The 24109-nt window shown below is 42.7% G+C and overlaps 1 protein-coding gene across 1 annotated transcript; it reads left to right on the top strand.

Moving 5' to 3' along the window:
* Nucleotides 1-289: 289 nt before the first annotated feature.
* clic5b (chloride intracellular channel 5b) lies at nucleotides 290-16653 on the top strand. The gene is made up of 6 exons (XM_078274589.1): nucleotides 290-1096; nucleotides 11727-11836; nucleotides 11924-12049; nucleotides 12659-12765; nucleotides 13001-13182; nucleotides 15127-16653. The coding sequence occupies exons 1-6, from the start codon at nucleotides 518-520 to the stop codon at nucleotides 15289-15291; spliced, it is 1269 nt and encodes a 422-aa protein (XP_078130715.1). The 5' UTR covers nucleotides 290-517; the 3' UTR covers nucleotides 15292-16653.
* Nucleotides 16654-24109: the final 7456 nt, after the last annotated feature.

Raw genomic sequence — 24109 nt, 5'->3', positions numbered from 1 at the left:
TTCCCCCCCCTAGTCATTTGTGTACAGTCCTTAAAATATTAACATGAACAGTAAAGTTGAAGCAACGAACCAAGCTCATGTCTTGCTTCAACGAGAGTATAGTCCTGAAAAATATGAAATTTTTCGTTCAAAGTAAGAAACTTCGGTTAGCTTGGTAAATGAAGTTGAATTGAGTTGAAAATTCTAAATTGTAACTTTGTAAAATTTGGATTATTAATGACTCCAAATTGGAGTAGGTTAACATGAGTGAAAACATAAACTCGAGCCAAAAAGTTCCAGTTCTAAGTGCTCCCTGCACTCACGAGGTGTAATGTTTTCTCACTGTCAATATGTCCTTGAAGGCACAGGCCTCAGCTTTTGCATAAATCACTTGTTAACTCGCAGGATCAAAGGTCTCCTATGAGTTATCGCTGGACTTTGCCGTGCAGGCGCTCAGTCAGGCAGAGGCAGGCAGACTGTGTGCCAACACTTTAGATAACTTCAGCACTCCTCTAAAAACAAAACCAACCCAGCAAACATGGAGAACATATATGAGACAATAAACGAGAGAAGTGTGCATGAAAAGCGCAGTGATGGAGCCGACAGCCCCGACCCAGAGCCCAAATACGAGAACTCCGGCGGGACGAAGGAACAGCTGTACAGCGAAGTGCAGGTCCAAGTCTGTGCCGAGGAAGAGCGCAGCTCGCCGGTATACATGGACATCAGAGACGGGGACAAACAGAGCAGCTCGTCCTCTTCATCCAGCGACGACGAAGAGGCTAAAGCAGAGGGAGTGGCAGAGGTGAGTGTGGAGCCGGTGGTGCAGGTGGAGGAAATGAACGGCGAGGCGCACGAAGGATCCAGGCGCTCATCGGCCTCCTCAGCATCCTCCGCTTCCCCCGGAGACCCGTGCGACGACCCGCCGATCCAGCCGAGGATCCAGGAAGAGGAGGACGCGCAGAATGGGATACTGATGGCGTACATACACCCCAACAATGACAGCACGCCGGAGGAGTCTGTCGACTACAGCCTGAAAACTCTGGAGAATGTTACTGTGGATGAGAGCAGCGCAGCGCCCGCTGACCCCAGCCAGCCTGACATCTCTCTGTTCGTCAAGGTAAGAAGTACACTTAGGCTACAGAGGACCAAGCAGTCTCCGCAGAGTTTAACCTGGCCAGGTCAGGCTTCAGTTTGCTTCAGTCTCACTGTTCAGCATGAGGCATCACACTATGAAAGCAGCTGGATTCAAGTTGGGTTTCACTTTGATTAGTGATTAACTCAGCAGCAATATCCGATTTGCCAAAAGGCTCCTTGAAGCCATCTTGTCCTAAACCTCCCTGTGCTGGGAACTTTTTTTTTTTTTTGATCCTCTAGCACAACTCCTGTTTCTTTGGTGTTAGGGTTCAGATTTTTCAAAATTAGTATCACAATATAGCTAGGCTATAAAGTACCAAAAGTAGTCAATCAATATGCTGAATGACCCCTTTTAGGATATATATTATTGTAATAGAATTATTGATGCATTAATGTGTAGGCTACATCACTTTGATGTTGCAGCTAGTAAAGGTGAAGCTGGGTCTCATTTTAATATCTGTATATGTTGCTGGGTAGCTTGTGAATTTACACCTGGAGGGTCAATAAACTCTTATCTTAACCTTTAATAATACATCATGATTTATGTGTTGATTACATTTGGCATTATTGTTTTCAGATACATATAGGAGTAAAATGTACAATATATTCCACTGAATTGAGTAGAAGTATAAAGTAGAAGAAAATGGAAACGCTCAAGTAGGCCTACAGGCATCTCAAAATTGTACAGCACTTGAGTAAATGTACTTTGTTACTTTCCACCACTGGTTACTCATAACGGAAAACCAACACAATTAAGTTATGGACTTTAATTCCCCTTAAATACAAGTATCAACAAACTGGCATGCTCTGCATTTAGAGAACATAACATTGATTATTGTTCTGCAATATCTGCCATATATCAAAGACCAGTGCCATTCCAAAGAAGTGGAACATCAACCATCTGTTGCATGAGTCTGAGCCATGAATGTGACTAGTCATAGTAAGTTAGCCTCTGAGGTCATATGTTAATAATCATAGAAAATGATCTGAAGCGGTGACCAATATGTTAAGGCATTTTCACTATCATACATTTAATTTGCTACGTAAATTTACACTGTCAAGAAATTTGACTTTGTGGATTCCATTTGCAGGTTGTAGTAAGTGCAAGAAACATACAAAATAAAAATGTAAAGAAAAAACAGCTATAATAATGATGTTGTAAGAAGAGATAATACTCAAGCACTATAAACTAGGGTGTCTAACTACTATGTGGAAAACTAACAATAGAAATATTATCAACTTATTTATAGCCAGAGAGTATACACATTTCATCATCGTTTACTGCTGAAGCCTAACTTGCTGTAGAGGTTATTTAAGTTCAATAAATTAAACTTTTTGAAGTCAGTTATTAAATGCAAATGTACTAAACATAGTATTATCAGAAATATATATGACAAGGTATTGATTTCAATAAGAAATCCCATAGAAGCAGTGATCTTTGTATCAGATGTAATAATTAACTCGTTTACTGTACGGCCATAGAAACTGGTTATGAACTCACGCTTGAGCAAATCCCGCTGTGTGTGTTTTGCTGCTTTTCTGATAGTACACCTCACAGACTGCTCTATCAGCACATGCAGGGGTCACTTTGCTGATTGGGCAACAGAAATTGAGAGTCAGTGGGCTGGGTTTAAGGAGCTCTGTCTGAGCTCACCCTGGGCCTTGTAATAGGGAACGACAGTAGTAGGTTGTGCTAAATCTTAAAATTGTCTTTGTATTGTATCAGCAGAGGCCATGGTCATGAGAATGGGGATGTGCAATCAAGACTGATGAGTTGCAAACAAACAAAGTAATTGCTACAATCTGACCTGGATGATGATTTGTTGATGTGATCCAAACATCCTCCTGTAGTTGTGACAGGGACTGGGGCTAACTCCAGAAAGAGCATTCACCTTTAGCTTTGCCAAATCCAACATTTCATTTTATGAATATGAACAACATATTGAATGTCCATTGTTCTGACTTTTACCAAGGGAACATTCTCATAAAAAAATGAAGATTTGTCTTTTATCAAGTCATAAAAAAACCTTATTCTACTATACATCTATATCTGTCATTGCAGCTGATTTGTACCCATTGTCTTGATGAGAAACAACATTGGGCAGAACACAACTGTTATAAACGTGGACAATGAGATATGTTTATGCACTAACTGTGCAAGATCACTGGCACAGCCTGACAGGCCATATAAAATCATATTAATAGGGTTTGTTGTCACTGATGGTTCATTAGGACGATGCTTATATTGACAAGATGAAATGTTGGGTTGTCACATTTTGCAAGTGTGTCAACACAAGGGGAGAGTTCAAACACTCCTCTCCACCTTGGCTCCGGAAAGATACAAAATGTCTGTTACTATTTGATGTGTGGTTGAATTATTAACCCAACAAGTCAGTGATTTGAGCTTCCTTTTGTCTCAAGGGGGACACACACAAACAAGACTATTTCTTCTGAACTCTTCTATTTATGATATTAAAGGATTTAGACGTCCTTGAAAAAGGGATAATTAGACATTTTGGGGAATGTGTGTATTAGCTGTTTTGCAGAGAGTTAGATGAGAAGATTGATACCGCTGTCCTGTGAAACCAACAATGTTAAACCCATAGAAATAGAGAGTAGAACGAAGATTCCCACTCAAATCAACATAGCAGGATGGTTAGAGCGGCAGCCATTTATATATGCAACGTTCAGCATGTGAATTGTAAGAATGTACGCTCCTCTCTCACAGAGCTGTTTGTTTCCTCTGCTCCCCTGCTCAAAGCCGCTCGCTCACTATTGAAAAAAAGAAAAAGCTGTGTTGTAAATTAATTTTAGCTTAATCCCTAGCCGCTTCTGCAGCTTTCTTTTCAAAGTACTTTGTGAACTCAATTGTCAAGCTTGGGGCCATGTAGCCTTATGCTAAAATCATTTACATTATTTATTTTCTCTCGTCAATCTATACTCAATACACCATTAAGACAAAGCAAAGCAGGATTTTATAATTTTTAGCAAATTATTAAAAAAAAACAACAGTTGATATACCACTTAAGATTGACATGAGTATTAATGTCAATCTGATTACCCTTAACTCCGTACTTCTTGGGTATGACAAGCTTTAGTTGCATACCTGGATTGGTTGATTTTCTGCCAGTTTTCTCTGTAGATCTTCTCAAGCTCTGTAAGGTTGGATTGGGACAGTCGGTGGACCTCCATTTTCAGGTCTCTCCAGAGATGTTTGATTTGGTTCAAGTCCTGGCTCTGGCTGGGCCACTCAAGGACATTCAATGAAAGCCACTCCTGCATTGTCTTGGCTGTGCACTTAGGGTCATTATCCTGTTGGAAGGTGGACAATTGAGTCCAGTTTGAGGTCCTGATTGCTTTGGACCAGGTTTTCATTAGTGATATCTGTGTACTTTGTACTTTGCATTCCCTCAACCCTGACCAGTCAGTCCCTGCTGCTGAAAAACACCCCCCACAGCAAGATGCTGCCACCACCATGCTTCACCGTTGGGTTGGCTTTGCACAGGTGATGAGCAGTGCCTGGTTTCCTCCAAACATGACACAGTTCAATCTTGGTTTCATCAGACCAGAGCATCTTGTTTCTCACATTCTAAGAGTCCTTCAGGTGCTTTTATGCAAACTCCAAGCAGGCTTTCATGTGTCTTTCACTGAGGAGAGGAGGAGCTTCCGTCTTGGCCACTCTGCCATACAGCCCAGATAAGTGGAGTGTTGCAGTGATGGTTGTCTTTCTGGAAGTTTTCTTCCATCACCACACATGATTTCTGGAGCTCAGCCAGAGTGGCCATCAGGTTCTTGGTCACCTCTCAGTTTGGCCAGGTGGCCGGCTGTAGGAAGAGTCCTGGTCCTGTTGTGTAGCCTTTCCTGGATCTGTGCCTTGACACAATCCTATCTCTGAGCTCTGAAGGTAGTTCCTTGTAGTCAAAGCCATGACCTCATGGCTTGGTTTTTTGCTCTGATATGCATTGTCAGCTGAGACCTTACATGGACAGGTGTCTGCCTTTCCAAATCATGTCCGATCAAATGCATGTACCACAGGTGGACTCCAATCAAGGTGTAGAAACATCTCAAAGATACTCAAGAGAAATGCGAGGCACCAGAGCCGAGTTACAAGTGTCATAGCGAAGGGTCATGGATGCCCTGCACTTTTTAACTGTGCAACACATTTACCTACAAGTATAAATAAAGTTATCTGAACCTGGGTCTGAATACTTTTGTCAATGTGATATTTCAGTTTTTTTTCTTTTCAATACATTTGCAAACATTAATAGTGCAAAGACATGGAGTTGCGCCCATTTGGAATGAGTTTTTTTTCTCCATTTATTGATGCTAAATCTGGCAGTTTTGAATAAGATCTAAATCTGAAAATACTTTTGGCTCAGCTCATTATCATGAATTGTTTTCCTCATGTGGGTGCTGTGATTAAGGCCTATACAAATGAAACCTAAAATAACACATTTAGAAAGTACATTTTCCCCTCGTAAACACTGATAATGAACACTGTGGCCCAGTAATTGGTTTGAGCTGCATGTTGGTATGTCAGCCAGGAGAGGGGGCTGCCCTATAAATAGAAACGGTTTTAAAAATTAGCTCTAGCTTCTCTCCTTTTAGTGCTTTCATCTGATCACAGATGATGAGAGATGAGAGAGGTCTCTCAGAACTCTGTGCCAGTGCAAATGAAGCTAATAGTGAGCACCACTCAATTTCTTCAGTGTGTACTGATGAAGATTGTTGGAGTCAGACAGACCTGCTTATATTTCTGTTCCCCTACATAGGCCCTTTTCCGTAAATGAACGCCAGTTCCTGCCTCAAAACCAAAGCCAAGCATCAATAATTCACAGAAGAATCCTCTCCCCTGCTGGTGATCAAATATAACCTGCCTCATTCTGCCAGAGTCAGACATGTGAACACGCATTAAAAATAAATGCGGCTGCTCGCTTACTCAAAAACTGACAGAAAGTGACACAAATATTATGCCTTTTTTTAGCATATTATTTTGACATTTAGGTTAACTCAAGAGCGATTATATTTTTGATGTGAAGTGCCTGGAAAAGACAATCTGATCTGACCCCAAGAAGCCAAGAGAAAAAGAACAGAGTAAGGTGACCAGTTTAGGAGAGACGAGACAGATAAGAGAGGAGGTGATGGTAGTGGTGTGTGTTAGAGAGGGAGTTTGGTTGCAGTGGTAGGAAGAGAGGGATGGGACTCCACCCCCCTGGTTATAGACTGACACCTGTTTTCCACTTTGTGTCAGTCAGTGAGAGCTAGCTCTGCTCTCCATCTGTGTCTAAATCAGAGCGCAAGGCTCTACCTGCCACCTGGACAGGACACAAACAAGGGAGAAGACACCAAAAAGGTGGTGGAGATCTTGAATCAGGGAAACCAAAACCAAAAACTTAAGGTGTGAGTGATCACTGTCAGCCGAGAGAGAGGATCTTTTTCTGGAGGATGTAGACCTCCAAGGATAAGGACTGCAGTTAAAAAAGAGAAAAGAATCAAAGTGACAGCCAGAACCAGGAATCATGTCCACTAACAGTCAAGACAGAGACCCTGATATCGAGCTTTTTGTCAAGGTAAGGCAGAGACAGAACTATGGTTACAGAATATTCTAAAGTTATGTTTTGATGGAAGATGGAGAGAGTATATGAGCAGGATTTTCAGTGTTGCACCAATGTGTTGGGGAAAGCTTGTGTAACTCAATAGTAGAGGTAGAGTTACCGTGGCACTGGCACACCGTTCTCTATGTTGACCCAGGATTGTTATGACAGTGATACTGAAGCTGCTTGTTGCTGCTTGCTGTGGTACAGTACCTTTACTCCATATTACTCAATTCAGACACTCTGCTCTGTTATATTCAAGTGTTCCTGTTAATATGTTTGTGTAGGTAATCACTGATCAATATATGTTCCAGATTATCACCTGAAATAGAGCAAACATGAACAAAAGTGCCATTTTGGAAGTGCCAGCATCAGTAGAAACAGCTGTGGTGTTTTGTTCTCCACAGTTAGATGCACTTGAGGCCCTGTGGGAAATGGGTTAGGGTTAGGCAGATGAATATACCTGAGGCAGGTGAGGTGAAGGCAGGTGGAAAGGCTCATCGCTGATGTGCTGCCTGGATGCACTGACCCAATTAGCTGGTGTGGAGGTGGCTTTCAGCCAACCCACCTCCTAGGAAACCGCTCAGCTAGGTAACTGAAAGTTCATTGACACTCGGCTTGTATCGCCCTTCTAAGCCATTCACAATGTTCCTCTGTTGTTCCAGTGCATGAAACTCTTATTTCTAGAAAGCAAAATGCTGTAGCTAGATTATTTGTGTTTTGTCTTACATTTAGTTAGTGATTCTAAGTCATAGTTTGACATGCTTTTATTTAAGCGAAAAAGTGAAAGTTTTTGACCATTATTGCATGTCTCATATAGCCTTCTTACTTACAGTTTGGTCCACATAAAGCCCTAAAAAGTTCATCAAGCAAAACAATAATTACATTTTTAAAAGCAGGTTACCACACATGAAAACTCTTTGGTTCTGTGGGAATTTCTGAGGTTAAAAGTCAGCAAATCTGCCAAATTCTGCTTTTGTGTTGTGTAATTGCAGTTTGAAAAACAGTTTCCTGTCTTTTTGGTTTGGTGAACAACTAGGCTCGGCAAAATTTATTGTGAACCTAATTTATATTGATATGTGGGCCAAATCAAAACTTGCGAGGGGCCGGGTTCGACCCGCGGACCTTGAGTTTGAAACGTTGTTCTAAGCTGTCACTCTTTCAATATCACTGGCAGATTGTTATTCCCAAATGAAACCAAACTCACCTTTGGCTCTGTGTGCGGTGTGGTAAGTGCAGAGCCAGTCTGATGCACAAACCTTGTATATGGAGTGGTTTCCATAGCAGCTGCAGCCCAGATATGAGTTTTTTCCTCATGCTGCCATCTGAGATATGACCTAGATGGACAGAGAGCTATCCTACAGGGCTGCGCCTCCTTTAATGACCTCAGCCCTGCACACAATTTAGATTTTCACTGTTCCATCTATTCAATATATATGTGGTTATCCAATGAAAGACATTGTAATTGGTTGCATTGTGGGATGCAGCATTTTTGGGTGCTTGATAGTTAAAAGTGTCTCTCTCTCTCTCTCTCTCTCTCTGTTTTAAGTCCTCCAACCTTATGAAATATATATTACTTTGTTACTTACCAGTGCTTATCTATACAAAGTTTGTCATGTAAAACACTGGCACATTTTGCCTACATTATTCTTTAAAATAGCTGAAACACTCATTGTGTCAGTTATTTGTGATAAGATTAAAATATTTTTTTTTCTTACTGTAGTGGCATGCTTTAAATATTTTTAAAGCATGGTACTTATTGGGAAAATTGTACCATTATGTTCAATTTAATGAGAAAAGCATTTTAATAGCTTTCATAAAGTGCTTTAGAAAAGAAAACGGCATACTGGAAATTAAATGGCAACATATAAGCCTGGGCATCGGATCGTTCTACTGGGAAAAAAGTGCATTCAAGTTTGAAAGTTCAAAGTTAATGAATTATTGACAAACTTAAAAACATAAAAAACATGAGCAATTGTTTTGTTTTAACTGCCCTGGTAATGCTACATTGTCATAGTCATTCTCATTTAACATGTGGAAGACAAACCAAGAACACCAAAACCCAGTTATAGTAAAGTATAAATGCATATGTATGTGCAGGATCATATGAAGTCACATTGCCTCCAGTGGAGCCCACTCATCATCAGATCTCTCTCCTTGTGCCCAGGCCCAGTTGTGTGTGTGTGTGTGTGACAGCTTTTGTCCTCCATGTTCTAGATCCTGATTGGCTATTATCAGCGGTTGTGTATTGTGTTACCGCCGTGCCGCTGAGCCTAGCCATAACAATGCACGGACAGAAGCATCACATGCACTCAGGCTGCATGACAGCACTGAGCATCAATGGCTGGCGTACATACAGTCGGCTCAGCTACTTTTAGAGCGACAGCTCTGTTTTCTGGCGTTTGCTATGAGCGGTGTACTGTCGGGCCATGAACTGAATGGCAAAAATATTTTCCACTTTGCTGTAGTATCTTTTTATTTGTGAAGTGACTGCATCTAAGTGAATCATTTATTTGTGATATTTGCCATCTCAAGGATAGTAATAACGGAATTGCACATTATTAAATGCATCTACTGGTTTCTTAAATAGTTTAATTTCCAAATCCTTAATATAATAAATAAAGGAAACTATCTCCGCTGCTCTCTGTTGACCCGTGAGGTTATTGCACTTATTATGCCGTGTGTTGTGAACCTCTCTGGGACTGCAGGCCTGCAGGTCTGACCCTGCACCCTGTGCCCCGTCGGCCAGTGAACCAGCTGATGGAATCACTATGTATAATTCAGACGAGCCAGTGGGTCAGGTGTCACTGCTGATGCTCTTCTGTGTATCCATACATGCCGACACATGATATCACCGCGCAAAGTCACAAAGTGATTATATCAGTAGTGTTGCTGTAGAGAGAAAAACCTGCAAACTATGTGGTTATTTATAGGAATAAAACCTCTGGAGCCATTGATGAACTTATTTTAAAACCATTTGGAGTCATGCCACAATTTTGTTTTTCTTTTTGGTATCTGACAACGAGAGTAGACTGCTTTTGTTATATGCCCAAATGTACACCATTTAGTACAAATAGAATAAATACTGATGTCCAGAGTGTACTTTTGGTTTGACTCTCTCCTTATCATAAATTTGAATCAGGGATTTAAGGGTGATGTATTTATGTGTGTTTGCGTAGTGTTTACATTTATACAACTCATGACGCTTCTCTGAACAACCTTACAGGTCAAATCAAAGTCAAAGATAACAGTCAACTAAATCCAACATGTATTTCATTGTTAGTAGCAAGTCTGTTCTCAGAGAGATGACCTCGCCATTAAAGATTTTCCCCAACAGCTCAAAGCTGGTGTAGCTTGTAGGGGGATGTTCCTCCTCATGAAGGTTTGAGTTTAAGCTCCTTGTGAGCTGGAGCAAGACATTTTATCCCTTTTAGCTTCTGGGGTGCAGATCTGGGGCACAGAACTGTGGTCTGACAAAGATCAGAACACAAAAAGAAATAGCTTGTTAAACAAAAGCCACATCTGACAGCCAGCTTATTCATGTGTGTTCCTTTCTTTTAAGATAATATTTTTGGGCTTTTTTTGGCCTTTAATTGACAAGACAGCTTGAAGACAGGAAAGGGGAGTGAGAGGAGGGACAACATGCAGCAAAGGGCCACGGGTAGGATTCGAACCCGGGCCGCTGCCGCTGACTCAGCCTACATGGGGCGCACACTCTACTGGGTGAGCTAGAGTTTGCCCCATGTGTGTGTTTCTAATCCTCAGGTTGTTTTTTTTATGATGTCTAGGCTGCAACAATTATTATTTTCATTATTGATTATTTTGACAATTATTTTCTAATATTATTGTTTGGTCAAAACCATCAGAGAAAAAGTAAAACAAAAAATACATCACAATTTCCATGAGCCCAGGCTGATGTCATCAAATGTCTTGTTTTGCATTTGCTAGAATGAAAGAGGACAAAGAAGAGCAGCAAATCCTCACATTTAAGAGCCTGAAATCATTTTTCTGTTGATCGACTAATCGATTATTCACCAAATCATTGCAGCCATAATGTCAAACATGTGTTGACTTAAAGTAAGTGTCACGGCATAACCAACCCTGGGAAAGCTCACTCTCATTTTGTCTAGGTTTTTACAACAGAGCTTGATTGTGCTCGCACGTTTGAAAACTACAGAAGCTTAATGCTAAACCGCCCAGACTGAAAGGTAAAGGGTTTGCGGCCTACCTTGCGTTTTGAATCCGGCCCCGTCCTCAGCTGCTCCATGGCCTGTCCTCCAGCCCAGCCTGGCCTCGGCAGTAGCCTGTCCTTCCTCAGCAGCCTGTCCTCCAGCCCAGCCTGTCCTCAGTAGCCTGTCCTCGAGCCCAGCCTGTCCTAAGTAGCCTGTCCTCTGCAGCCTGTCCTCCAGCCCAGCCTGTTCTTCCTCAGCAGCCTGAACTTCCTCGGCAGCGTGTCCCCGGCAGCCTGTCCTCCAGCCCAGCCTGTCCTCAGTAGCCTGTCCTCGGCAGCCTGTCCTCCAGCCCAGCGTTTCCTTCCTCAGCAGCCTGTCCTCCAGCCCAGCCTGTCCTCGGCCCGGCAGTCTGAGCTCCGGCGCTGGCCAGCGCGCTCCTCTTCCTTCGTCAGCGTACCCTGGCGTTGCCACTTGCTTGGCAGTTAATTTGTTATACATTAAAGGCGCGGACATAACATAACATGAACTCTGATCCTCTTATCCAGCCTGTTTCTGCCATCACGTCATCAGACTGAACCCCAGTCCCACTATCTCACTTCCGCTTTGGGCCCTGTGCCAATGAGCTAACAGGATCGGATTATGACGTAACATAACAATCTTGAAGATTTTCATTTAAATAAATGTTTGTAAAGTCCCTATCTATTGCCTATCGCTTATTGCCATAGGTGCTGCCAAAGAGAATGAAATGGAGCTCTTGGCGATTGTAACTTTACGTCTATGGCTATATTTGCACTGTGTCATATTTCATTTCCCTGACTTGTTGTTCTGTCATGTTGTTTGTGTGCAGGCAGGCAACGATGGAGAAAGCATCGGCAACTGTCCCTTCTCTCAGCGCCTCTTTATGGTCCTCTGGCTCAAAGGAGTCGTGTTCAACGTCACTACCGTCGACCTCAAAAGGTTAGGAATACATAGAATGCAAGCTTCCAGCTCACAAAAGCGTATGCACTCCCTTATGACATACTGCTTTCTCTTTGTCCTGTGCAGAAAGCCAGCAGATCTGCACAACCTGGCTCCAGGGACACACCCTCCTTTCCTGACCTTCAACGGAGAAGTCAAGACCGATATCAACAAGATCGAGGAGTTCCTGGAGGAAACGCTCTGTCCTCCAAAGTAATTCAACTGGAAGGTTTAACAACACGTAGTTTACAGTATCGCTGACTACACTCGTGCTGCTTTTGGCTTGATTTATTTCACTGCAGCGACACTGTTGAAAGGGCAGGAAACATTTCAGTCCAATAAAAGCGAATATGTGCTGCATTTAATGAAGACTGATGTGAACTGATATAACGGTTTGTTGTTTATGGCTGTTGTAAAACTTTTGTGAATGAGTATATATGCATCCCAGGCACACAAACACTATATGTGCTATATTGAGCCACAGTATTAGGTGTAATCTTAGAAAAAATAAGACAGGTTTATTGTTTTTTGTTATTGTCATTCCCACCAAGAAGAAAAGAAAATCAGAGCCAGTGTGTGAGCAGTTGCAGAGAAAAACGTCAGATCAACTAAATCTCTCTTTTATTGCCTGTAAAGTTTTTTGCATTATAAATGGACCTTAGTGTGAGAGAGCTTAGGGGATATGTGGCCAACTCGGTGCGAGTGTGTAACATGCTTCAAGTCTGAGCTGAGCTCCAGTCCAGGTGTTAATGCTATCCAGATGGTTTGGTCTGCCTGGGTCTCTGACTGTGTCTCCTGCGTCTGCACCCCCCATCTGCTCAGGTATCCCAAACTGGCCGCCATGCAGAGAGAGTCGAATACAGCTGGAAATGACATCTTCGCCAAGTTCTCAGCCTACATCAAGAACACCAAACCAGAGGCCAACGCCGGTGGGCTGCTCATTTTATGCCATTTACACTCACAGACCCACACATACTCACACACACAACACAATATATCACAGCCATTCTTATATTCCTCCACTAGGTAGTAGCAGAGTCCAGCATTTTAGGCCTGCTTTGACTCATATATTTTGCTGTGCTGCCACCTAGTGAGGTGATCACCACACACTTTTACCCTGTAACAGTATTGTACCCACGCTTCTGTGTGTTTCTGTGTGTTCAGTTCTAGAGAATAGTTTGACCAAGGCCCTGAAGAAGCTGGATGACTACCTGAACAGCGCCTTGCCAGATGAGATCGATGCAGACAGCATGGAGGAGGAGAAGGGCTCCAACCGGTGCTTCCTCGATGGAAACGAGCTTACTCTTGCAGACTGCAACCTGCTGCCCAAACTGCACATAGTCAAGGTAAAGAGGGAGTGTACCCGGGGGAAATATTCATTAATGTTAATTAGTTCATTTAAAATCACTGAGACAAAGAAGAGTATTTGGTTTGTATTATCTTGAATGTCAAGTACTAATGTTTGAGGCTATTTTAAGGTAAATCCCATTGTTTAAAAACTGGCATTCCTGCACCTAATAGTCATTAAACTATAAAACATAATATAAAAAAATGACATGGTAGCACTTTACGATATGTCCAGTATGAATATAATCAGTGAAAAACAAGCTGTGGGTCAGTCCCTCTGGATTTTTAGAGATATTGTTTCTTTCAGCCCAGTGGTGTAGTCTACTTGATATGCAGGCATACGCAGTATACCCACTAAGAAAGCTCCAGGATTTCCGTATACCCACTTAAAAACAACAACAAACCTTCCATTATATTTTTGATATATTTTGAATTGTCATCTGTGTTTTTCTAATTCGCATAGGCTAAATAAAGATATTTCCACTGTAAATTGGTGCATAAAAATGTATCCGAATGCAAGAAATGAAGTCATTGACGCTCAAAATTTCCCTGGGGGAGGACACCCAGACCCCCCACTATGATATGTATTCAGTGCTAATTAGCATATTTTACCATGCTAATACACTAAAATAAGATGGTGAACATGGTAAACATTATACCATCTAAACATCAGCATGTTAGCGTTGTCACTGTGAGCATGTTAGCATGCTGATGTTAGCATTAGCAACATCACTGAGCGGCTAGTGGACTTAGTTGTTGTTTTAGATAATTTAAAGGAATACTTTATATAGATATATATATTTTTAAAGATTATTTTTGTGGCATTTTAGGCCTTTATTTGATAGGAGAGCTTAGACATGAAGGGGGAGAGAGGGTGAATGACATGCAGCATAGGGCCACAGGTCAGAATTCTTCCTGCAGCCGCTGCAGGGAGGACTGAGCCTCTGTAAATGGGCCGCACGCTCTACCAGGTGAGCTATCCAAGCGCCCCAGTTTAGATTTTTTGAAGTGGGGTTGAATGAAGTAGGCTTCTTATCCATAGTCAGTGTAGTACCTACAGTAGATGGTGGTTGGGATGCCCCCAGTTTGGAGGGGGTCATCCCTCCAAACCTTTCAGGGCCTTATGTTGTTGATATAAACTAACACTGTTAGAAAAGAAGAAAAAATTCAATATCAGGGTAAGTGTATGCTTAGAATATTTTCACCGATTTACGTTGCTGCCAGACAGCCCTTTCCGACGGAAGGGGAGCCGTTATATCCACCTATGCACTCTTCAAAGCCACCAAATTACTTTCAAAAACAGTACTTTTACCTTGCACAACACAGGAGATGCTGGTATACCGCGGCCCTGATTTACTTTGGTGAATCCAAACTAACCCTTTAAAACACCAAAATCAAGGTAAGATTTCTTTTAGGTGGGCCTTTTTTTTTTTAGGTGGCTAAGTGCCTTTAGCTGCTGTCCCGTCTACAGCAGTCCATTGCTTAGCTTCCGTGTCGGTACTCCTGCCTGCCTCTCCAAACTGGGAGCGTGCTGACCACCATCTACTGTAGGTAATTCACTAACTATAGATAAGTACTGCACCTTATAACCCCACTTCAAAAAATCTGAACTATCCCTTTAAGTTTATATTTGAATAAAGCATAGCAGCTTTCTCTTTCCTCCTTCTTTTTTTCCACTAAATTGCAAGTGCTCACTTACATGACAAAACAAAGCCCCAATTGAAAGTCATTTACTCCACATGTATTAACTGAAAACAGTAAAAGTAGGGTGCAAAATAGCAAGTTTCAACAACTCACCTAAAAAATTACCTTCTGGAATGCACTGCACATAAACTGATGGTACAGTTATAAGACTGCCAAAGGGTGGATTTCAAATGTCTTACAAAATAAACCCAGTTTGTCTTCATTTCCCATTGAAGTTACATCTTTGCCTTCTCTATCAGGTTGTTGCTAAGAAGTACCGCAACTACGACATCCCCTCAGACATGTCGGGGGTGTGGCGCTATCTGAAGAGCGCCTACACACGTGATGAATTCACCAACACCTGCGCTGCTGACTCTGAGATCGAGACTGCCTACAAAGACGTGGCGAGGAGACTGGCCAAGTAACTCGCCAACCGACCCCAGACCCACATCTCTTTTCAACATACATGTGACTGTCCTTTTCTAGTCGCCTTCAGTGACATTTTCAAGAACCAGAAATAATTTCTGTCTGTCACAGTAAACAGGTCAGATGTTGCAGAAGTCTGTGTTATAGGGTGGCTTATAGGCTACTGCTTTACAGCTTTATATGGTTTTGCAATTACAGAAACGGGGAGCAGAGGATAAATCAAGCACATTTAACTTAATTTACAGGGCTTCAAACCGCATTCAAATGTTGCTGCTGTGAAACTTCTGACATAACACTCACACTCAAACATGATTGTGTCCCGTCTGTATTTATTTCTCATAACACAAAGCTCTCTTTCATGCATACTCCACCGGTCCGCATGGCCAAACATTTTACTAGCTGCTGATGTCAGGGTCGTTCACTTTATTTATTCCTAAACCCACAGAAGTCTAGTCTGACTCCAGTGTTTATTATCAAGCTTTGGCTCCTGGGGACACACCTTGATTAATTTATGATTGATAAATTGGCGCTATTTGTTTTGCTGAATATGACTGTTCTGCGATTTGCCGATCCAATTTTGATTGTCATTACTGTCGCTGTTGCTGTAGTCCTTTTGTTTCCTTGAGCTTACACACATCTTGAAATTCACTCCTGCTTCTGAAAGATTGATTTGAAGAAAGACTGCTTTTAATAACAAGTTTATAAGCTCGATAATGTTTGTAAAGAACAAGATTTAGCTGACGATGGCATTGATAGCTTAGAACAACGTTTCTGATTTGTTTGCATGCATGAATCTGTTTGAAATGGTAATATTTAAGAGCTTCTTTTTAAAGATATGAAAAATCCTCAACTATGTGCCTTTATTTTGGAAGTATGAAAAATCCATGCCAATGTCACATTCTGAAAAAAAATGTAAAGCAGCCAGAGCGGAGACATTTGTTCTGCCTCTAGCTATTAGTGTTCAGTCTAGGTATTGATTTTGTCTTAAGTTACACATGATATTATGAATGGAGAGAGTATTTATTTAGCAGCCCCAATCAGGCCTGATTAGGTAGAGCCATTAGTGCCTGCGATGAAAAGCGTCTTCCAGGCCAGGTCCACGATGGTCAGGAGCCCCGCCCTCCAGCCCTTCATCAGAGAGACATTTCCTCCACTCTGAGGAGCCTATCAACATCCACGGGCTAAAGTTCAAGTTCAAAAGTTTCATTGTCCACGCAGAGGAGGGATGGAAATTTGTCTTGGGGCTTATCGTCTTTGGCTTGGTGTCAGGCTGCAACTATAGCGAGACTTCCTTGAAGAACCATAAGGCTCTTGTGTGGTTTGGACAAACATGTGATATGAAATTGGAGCATGATGACTGAGAGCCTTGCTCATTGCAAAGCTCCACAAATAAAATAATATTTTCACAGATCTGCTTCTGCCTTTTCTTTTCTTTACCAGCTAGGTGATCAATCAACACTGATACTTTGGAGGTTGTCATGAAGGGAGGGGTGAGCGGTCTGTCTCAATGATAGCAAAAGGTGCTGGAGCCTGGATCGCCGTCCTGAAAAGGGTTAAGTGTGCCTGACTGAGTTGATCAAATTCAGTGGTGCAGGTTTCTCCATCCATAACACAGAGAGAGAGAGAGAGAGAGAGAGAGAGAGAGAGAGAGAGAGAGAGAGAGTGATGACCGTTGACAGGCTTAAATAGAGGCTTCCATGCCAGGGATCAAACGCCATCCCTCTTCTCCACTCTCTCATTAAGACGGAAAACCCGAGCGCCGCCATCCGATCTGTCTCCATTTTTCCTCAAAGGAGTCTAACTTGAAAGATCTGCGCCTGTCGGATTTACAATGGTGGGCGAGTGGTGTTTACTGAGACGCGGCCTTGCCAGAAACAACAGTCAAAGAAAATAAATGGAGCCTGCCTAGTGTTTCCACAGGAGTAAGGAAATATGGAGCGAAACTTGTGCCTTGCTGTTTGGTAATTAGTACCTAAACATCCCTGTCCTTGGATCCCATCGCTCACATCCAACATTTCTGCAAGCTGGATAATATACAGTGGAGCATTAACGTCAAACACGTCTGGTCATGGGGCCTGGCACGCCACATTAATCTGTTATTACACTCCCAGTGGATCTACCAGTCGCTGGCCTTGGCTAGGCCATCATAGCACAGGGAGTCCACATGGGCTGACAGGGACTCACACACAGCGCGCTTTTATAGCCAGGTTTAGTAAACCTTTTCAGCTCAGGCATAAATTGTCTAAATTGAGCCCTGCTTTGAGACCTGAGCTGATTAAAACAAACTGGTGCGTTTGACGTGCGAGGACCCACCAGAAACAGACCTGTGATCCAATTAAGGGCCAGACCCATAGTTTAAGAAATACTGCATACATAGACCTCAGTGCTCCTTTAGCGGCTGCTTTCCATAGATATTGTACCCAGGAGACAGACACATATGTTTCAGCCTGAGCTGAAGTTTGGGTTTACCTCATACTGTCTCGCTATTTTAGTCAAAACCCTGTATGATCCATGTCCTTTAAGTGCAAGAGCAGCAGAAAGGGCTTCATTTGTTGTGTGATCTCATACAATATCTGGTTCTGCACTTCAGATTTTTCTGTATGATTACACATAGACCAGACATAACCCCTGGTTTGACAGTGACGGAATGTAATCATAATAAATCTGTTTTTCTGAATAAATAATTCTGAAGGTTGTTTAACACTTAACTGCTGTATTGAAGGTATTTCCAGAATCCTCAAAGACTCCTCTAATCAGCTGGATGAAAAACTGTCCTGCGTATTGCACGAAAAAAAACTTAAGTTTACCAAATTAAGCCCCTTTTTCGTAATCCAAAGAAAGATGGTGGCTGCAATTTGTACTAGAGTGTGGCTCAGGCCGCATATTTCTGTCCAAACCCGACCCCAGGAGTAACCCAGCCTGACCCGAACCCGACAGATATTCTGTTTTTTATATAAGAATCGACTCGAGCCAAAGCATTGAGTTCGTGTTACATGAATATTTACCACTTGAAATAGACTGTGTTGCGTTCATACGTTGTTGTGTAGGCTCAGCCCAGTCTCATGGCAGTTCGTGAAATGGTCACGTTATTGAATCTATTGATTCGTGTACTGAACACGTTGATGTCGTTATTTTCGTGTGGTGAGCACGAATTTTAAAGTAATGTATTTCAATGGGAAGCATATTTCATGATCACAGAACGATTACGGTAGCGAGTAGTATTGATAAGGCCAAAATCTGCACAGGGAGGTTGGGCAGGGTGGTGGATTGGTCAAACAACACAGGACTTTCCCCCAGGAGACCGGGAATCGCGTCCCGCGTGTTGCAGTTCCTTTCCGCATTATTCTCTTCCTAACCACAACCGTCCCGTTGTTGTCGACGTCTCCTGCGTGTGACGATTCCTTTCCCCGTTCTTCTTTTCCTAACCACAACTTTTCCCCGTTCTTCTTTTCCTAACCACAACCGTCCCGTTGTTGTGGCCGGCGTGTGGCGTTTCATGTCCCCGTTGTTGCGTGCCACAGAGACCGCGGATCGTGTGGCGGTCCGTCCCGTTGTCGCCGGCGTGTGGCATTTCATTTCCCCGTTGTGGCATTTCATTTCCCCGTTGTTGCATCCCTCAGGGCAGCCCAGTGTCATCGCAGTTCGTGAAATGGTCACGTTCGAAAATCGTGACCTGTACACGAATCAATAAATCTAAATAACGTGACCATTTCACGAACTGGCGTGAGACCGGGTTGGTAGGCTAAATAACAAACCCCAGCACTGAACAAGAAGTTGTCATGTTTTCAGGAGTAACAGGTGAGGACCCAAACGCAGTAGAAGAGACAAGGATGTAGCAGGGAGAGTTTCAATGATTTCATGATTAAAAATAAACTTACCGTCCAAGTAATCAGGCAGTAATCAACAAAACAGGAAACAGAGCACCAGACACAGGAAGACTTCCTGACACAAAGTACGACGACGAACTGACACCAGACCAAGAGAGCACGCAGACTAAATAAGGCAACGAGGGTAGTAACGACAAACAGGTGACATGAGGGCTGATGAACAGGTGAAACACATCAGGGCAGGGCAGGGCAGACAATCAGAAAGGCGGGAAAACACGAGGCAGGAAGTCAAACAAGACATGACACATGGGAAGTGACTCTACAAAATACAACAGAAACTAAATAAAACCCAGGATCATAACAGAAGTAGCCCAACGCATGACAGTAGGTCCATCATTTTTTGTTTATTTTTACACAATATTTTCACAAAAAAGAACTTGAAGCACCATGTCAAGTAGGCCGAACCCGAACCCGAAAATATTTTATCCAGACGTATTGACACTCTAATTTGTACGATAAAAAACTAAAATGAAAGTAACTTTTCATCAGCTATAATTTTCTCTTTTGATGTTAGTTTATATTCTATTATTTTCATAAAAAAATTATGCTTTTATATTTTTTGTAATATGTCGTACACAACGAGAAAGGAGTTTTCCGTCTGCCTGAATGTATGCATGGCACAAATAGTCTGAGCAGGGATTAAACTCTCTTTTGCCACTGGAATACACCAATCACTGATTCCTGGTGTTGGGTAATGACTGACATGTGACATCACCAACATCAACCTATTGAGAAGGTGACAGCTGAGGTCCTGCATGCCTGAGAAGGAAGTGTCTAATCAGAGCACGGCCGCCCATGACAGGAACCATGTCATAACAGGAGATCATGTTTAAAAGGGCAGACAGAGCTGCGGAAGACGAGTCCTCATCTCTTCCACTCGGAGACAGAGAGCATCTAAGAGAGTATCAAATTCTCAGCAGGTCCCTCAATCCTCCTCCGCTCGCCTGCCCTTGGAGGTTTGAGTGACTTGTGGTGAAGCTTGATGGGGATTATCGATCTGCCTGGCGCGCGCCTGCGGTTTGGGCGTAAGACTGACGACCTCACCAGAGACAGTTCTTGGCACATACCGGCCCGTCTTAGATCAGTGGTAGAGCAGCGTGGAGGCTGGGTCAGGCCTGTCGTGGCCAAAGTGTGCACTGTTTGAGCTCGGAGCCAGGTGATCAAGACATTTTTCTGTGTATTTAAATAATCTGGCCCAAATTTAGGCAGGAGATAACAATAAACATATCTGATTGTTTTTTTGGAGAGGAGTAGGTGAAATGAGTAACTATGTCTGCAGACAGCAGAGCCCGGGGGTATTTATGCTCTTGGTCAGACTTACTGGTTAGGTTTTCAGTTCCAGTTGCGGACCACATGAAATAATCCATGGTCACTGGAGAAGGATGTGGACACTGTGCTAATTATGTGAGATGATGATGTCAGGTATTGATACCTACTAGTGAGCCAGAACTTTCCCCTCTTTGCTGTGTTCCAATGTACATATATAACCGCACTGCGGTGACCACACTCGCTATACGACCACACTCACATCCACATGTCGGACATGTCTGGATCCTCAGCAGCCCTCACACATCCGCACTGTCAGGCGGGCGCTCACTTTATCATTCATAGTTGTAAATCATTGCTTCGCTTGTAGGAAACACACAGCTTTTTATTTTCCAGTCATAAACCATATAACCTGCCTCTAACACGAGTTATGATCCTTGGAGACTGAGAGGATGAATGTCTAAAGCAGAACCAGACACGATGGCGGGCATCCTTCATCCCCCTTTTTCGCCTGGCATCCCCACATTGTTATCCCACATGGCTATGGTCATGTGGTGGATTTTCCAAAAAGCCCCAACATGATCTAAATGTCACCAGGGTTGTGTGTCATTCAGCAGTGAACTGGATCTCACTGCTCTGAATTACCAGTCCATTAGTTCTCAATTAACACTTGCCTGATAAAATTTTAACAGCCCTTCATCTGACAGGAAGAACACATAAGGCTCCTTCATGCTTGAGTTTCAGGCAAAGATGGGGCCCCTGCCCAAATTTTTGAAATTTTATTGCCTGGCTGAAACCTATGGAAAAGGCCTGTTTTGCATGAATATTTGGCACCGAGCGGAGGTTTATCCTGTCTTATGTTCTGTGCACTCAGTCATGCTGCAACAGTTTGCCATTTTTTGACAGTTGAGATGGTGTATAATTTGAAACATTGACATGAAGCGGAGGCCTTGGACAAAGAGGCCTTTTGTTTGTGTGTTTGGTCGCTGTCCATGGTCCTGACACTCGCATTTTCACAGTAATTCCTTTTTTTTTTTTCAGGCGGTGTGGCCATGTCTCAGATTGCATAATATGAACTGGCAGAACTCATTAAATGTAGGCTTTTTACGTTTCATAAGTGCACTTTTCTCTGAGTTGCGTTTCACTTAGCAGCAAATGGTTTCATGGAATCAAATGTTTTCAAAGCAGGCTAAAGAAAAGGCATGCTTTAATCTAGTGATGAATAGATTCTGGTGCTGGATGTCAGGCCGCCTTACAACCTACCATGTCTGTGAGGTTCTGGGCTGCTGCCTGGATGCAGCTCGCCTGCCAGTTGATCATGTCTTTTATTACAGGTCAAAAGACAAGTCGTCATTTACATCTCCCCCCTCTCTGTGAGGGTGAAGAACTTTTCATATCTGATATTCATTTGTTGAGCGAACCCTTTGGTACAGGCTGGAGACAAAACGTGGGGTTTTGGAACTTTACCACTAACATAAAAAGAGCTAGTTTGGACACATCCAGCCTACCTTTGGCTGTATGGAACACCATATGGGTGGGCCCCTCACCCCGGTCCCTAAAGTTAAATAAAAAAGCCACTAGAGTGCGCCAAAGTACATGGTTATTGTTGTTTGAAATTCTCCTGGAGCAGGAGGGGGATTGCTCAATTACATTCAGATCAAATTAAGATCAATTTTGTGTGTTTTATGGTGGGCATGGCTTGAGCTCAAAGATGGTCTTCCTCTGAGACATTAAGGTGGCCCGTCGTCATTGGTTAAGATCAGATGACATCAGATTAGAAAGGTTCAGGGAGGTCAGCGCTTCAAACTGATTCGACAGGAGAGTTCTCTGCCCTTCCCTGAGTTTATCTAGGTACTAAATGAGAAATCAAGATGCATGAATTCCCGCAGAACACACACACACACACACACACACACACACACACACACACACACACACACACACACACACACACACACACACACACACAGAGCCCTGTGAGTGGAGACGGAAACATAGGCAGAGATATACAGCTCTGTGAGTGGTATGGGACCCTTGAGGATCACTTCCCGCTTGAGCTGCTCCTCTGAAATCATTGTAGAGGTCAAGTAAACAGTTTGCATGGGCTATCAGCAATGGGTTTGTGTGTGTGTGTGTGTGTGTGTGTGCGCACACACAGACATCTGATTGGAGTAGGTTTGTATCCTCATAAACTCCTGTTTGTATTGCTCTCTGTTGAGTGTATAACATAAGGAAGAGAGTGCAGTCTGCTGCTGCTGCAAGACTACTTACGACCTGGTATAAAAATCAAGCGCACATCATCGCTGGCATCATTCCTTAACCACCAAACTCAACGGAGACAAAAACTCTATAGCAAGCCCTCTTAAATGAGTCTGCCTCGGCTCTGCTGTCTCTCCCGTGCATGTAGGACATTATGCTAATTTCTCTGGGTGTCTGGGTCCCGTTGCTCCTCCGGAGTTCATTATTATAATTGCTAGACATGGCTGAGAACGCTGCAAATGTGAACCTGAAACCAGCTGGAGCTTTTTCCATGCAATCTATATTCAGGGAAATCCCGAGAATGCTCCCAATCTGAACCTTAAAAAAACACATGGGATGGTGGGATTCTCTTCTCTCTCTCTATTTCAGCATGTTTACGTGCGTGTGTGAGCACACTTAGATTGGCTCTATTATGTCTTGGAATAATGTAAAACAGCTTCCCTGGGTTCTCCCTGTCTCTGTTCTTGTCTGCATCTCTCTGGTTTCCCAGTGTACCTTTGAAATGAAGCCATGGCAGTGGCAGTGGCAGTAGTAGTCTGGCTGAGCGTGCCGGAGCCTCAGCCCGCCTTAGTCCCCGTCCAAAGACAATGTTGGTGCAGACGGAGCGGCAGACCAGAGATGACACCGCTAAATGTGCTTCCTCCGCACAACACGCTCGGAGATCCACTCGTTTCAAAAAAAAGATTAAACAAGTTATAACACCGCTGAATGTTCTTGGGGAATTACAGTGTGCTCAATGGTGGCCCATAATATTTAAATAGGAATCAGCAGACCGGGAAATCTAATCCAAATATCCAGAAAATATTGTTGATGAGCACGCATAAACTTTTGAAATTAAAGGTCCTGTCCAAAAAAGTTCAATTACCTTGGTTAAATATCCTAAAAGCACGTCTCAGTTGACTTCATAAAAAAAATTACAAATGTATTGTTGATTTGAAATCCTGGACAAAAGATGTCTCCTACTTCACTGAAAAGTAAATTCTCGGGTTTTGTACACTGGAGGCTTCAAGTTTCCACATCACAGTTGTAACACTTAAGTTGCATATTGGAACCACGATTGGATAGTTGTGATGTCACAAAATCCTGCTTGTATGTACACGTCTTAAATAGTTTTTAAGTAAGCAAAGAAACAAATAAATCTTCCCCTTCCAAGCAGATGAACTTGAAAACAGCCTTCTAGTGTCAAACTCTGCACCTACATCATTCATTTAATTCAAGTTCCAAAAAGCAAAACGCATATTTGAGCGCACTGGGGATTTAAATGAAAATTCAGCCGACATAAAAACGTAAACACTCAGAACATTTGGCAGAAAATCTCTATACACATGCATAGTGCCTTTTTTTTTTTTTTTTTAGATCAAACATAGCTGTTATCTCAGTGGAAAGAGGAGATTAAGAGGGAAAA

The sequence above is a fragment of the Sander vitreus genome, chromosome 18 (genome assembly GCF_031162955.1).
Source record: "Sander vitreus isolate 19-12246 chromosome 18, sanVit1, whole genome shotgun sequence".
Lineage (NCBI taxonomy): Eukaryota > Metazoa > Chordata > Actinopteri > Perciformes > Percidae > Sander > Sander vitreus.
Note: the sequence above shows the minus strand (reverse complement) of the source record. Positions and strands in the feature narration are given on the sequence as shown.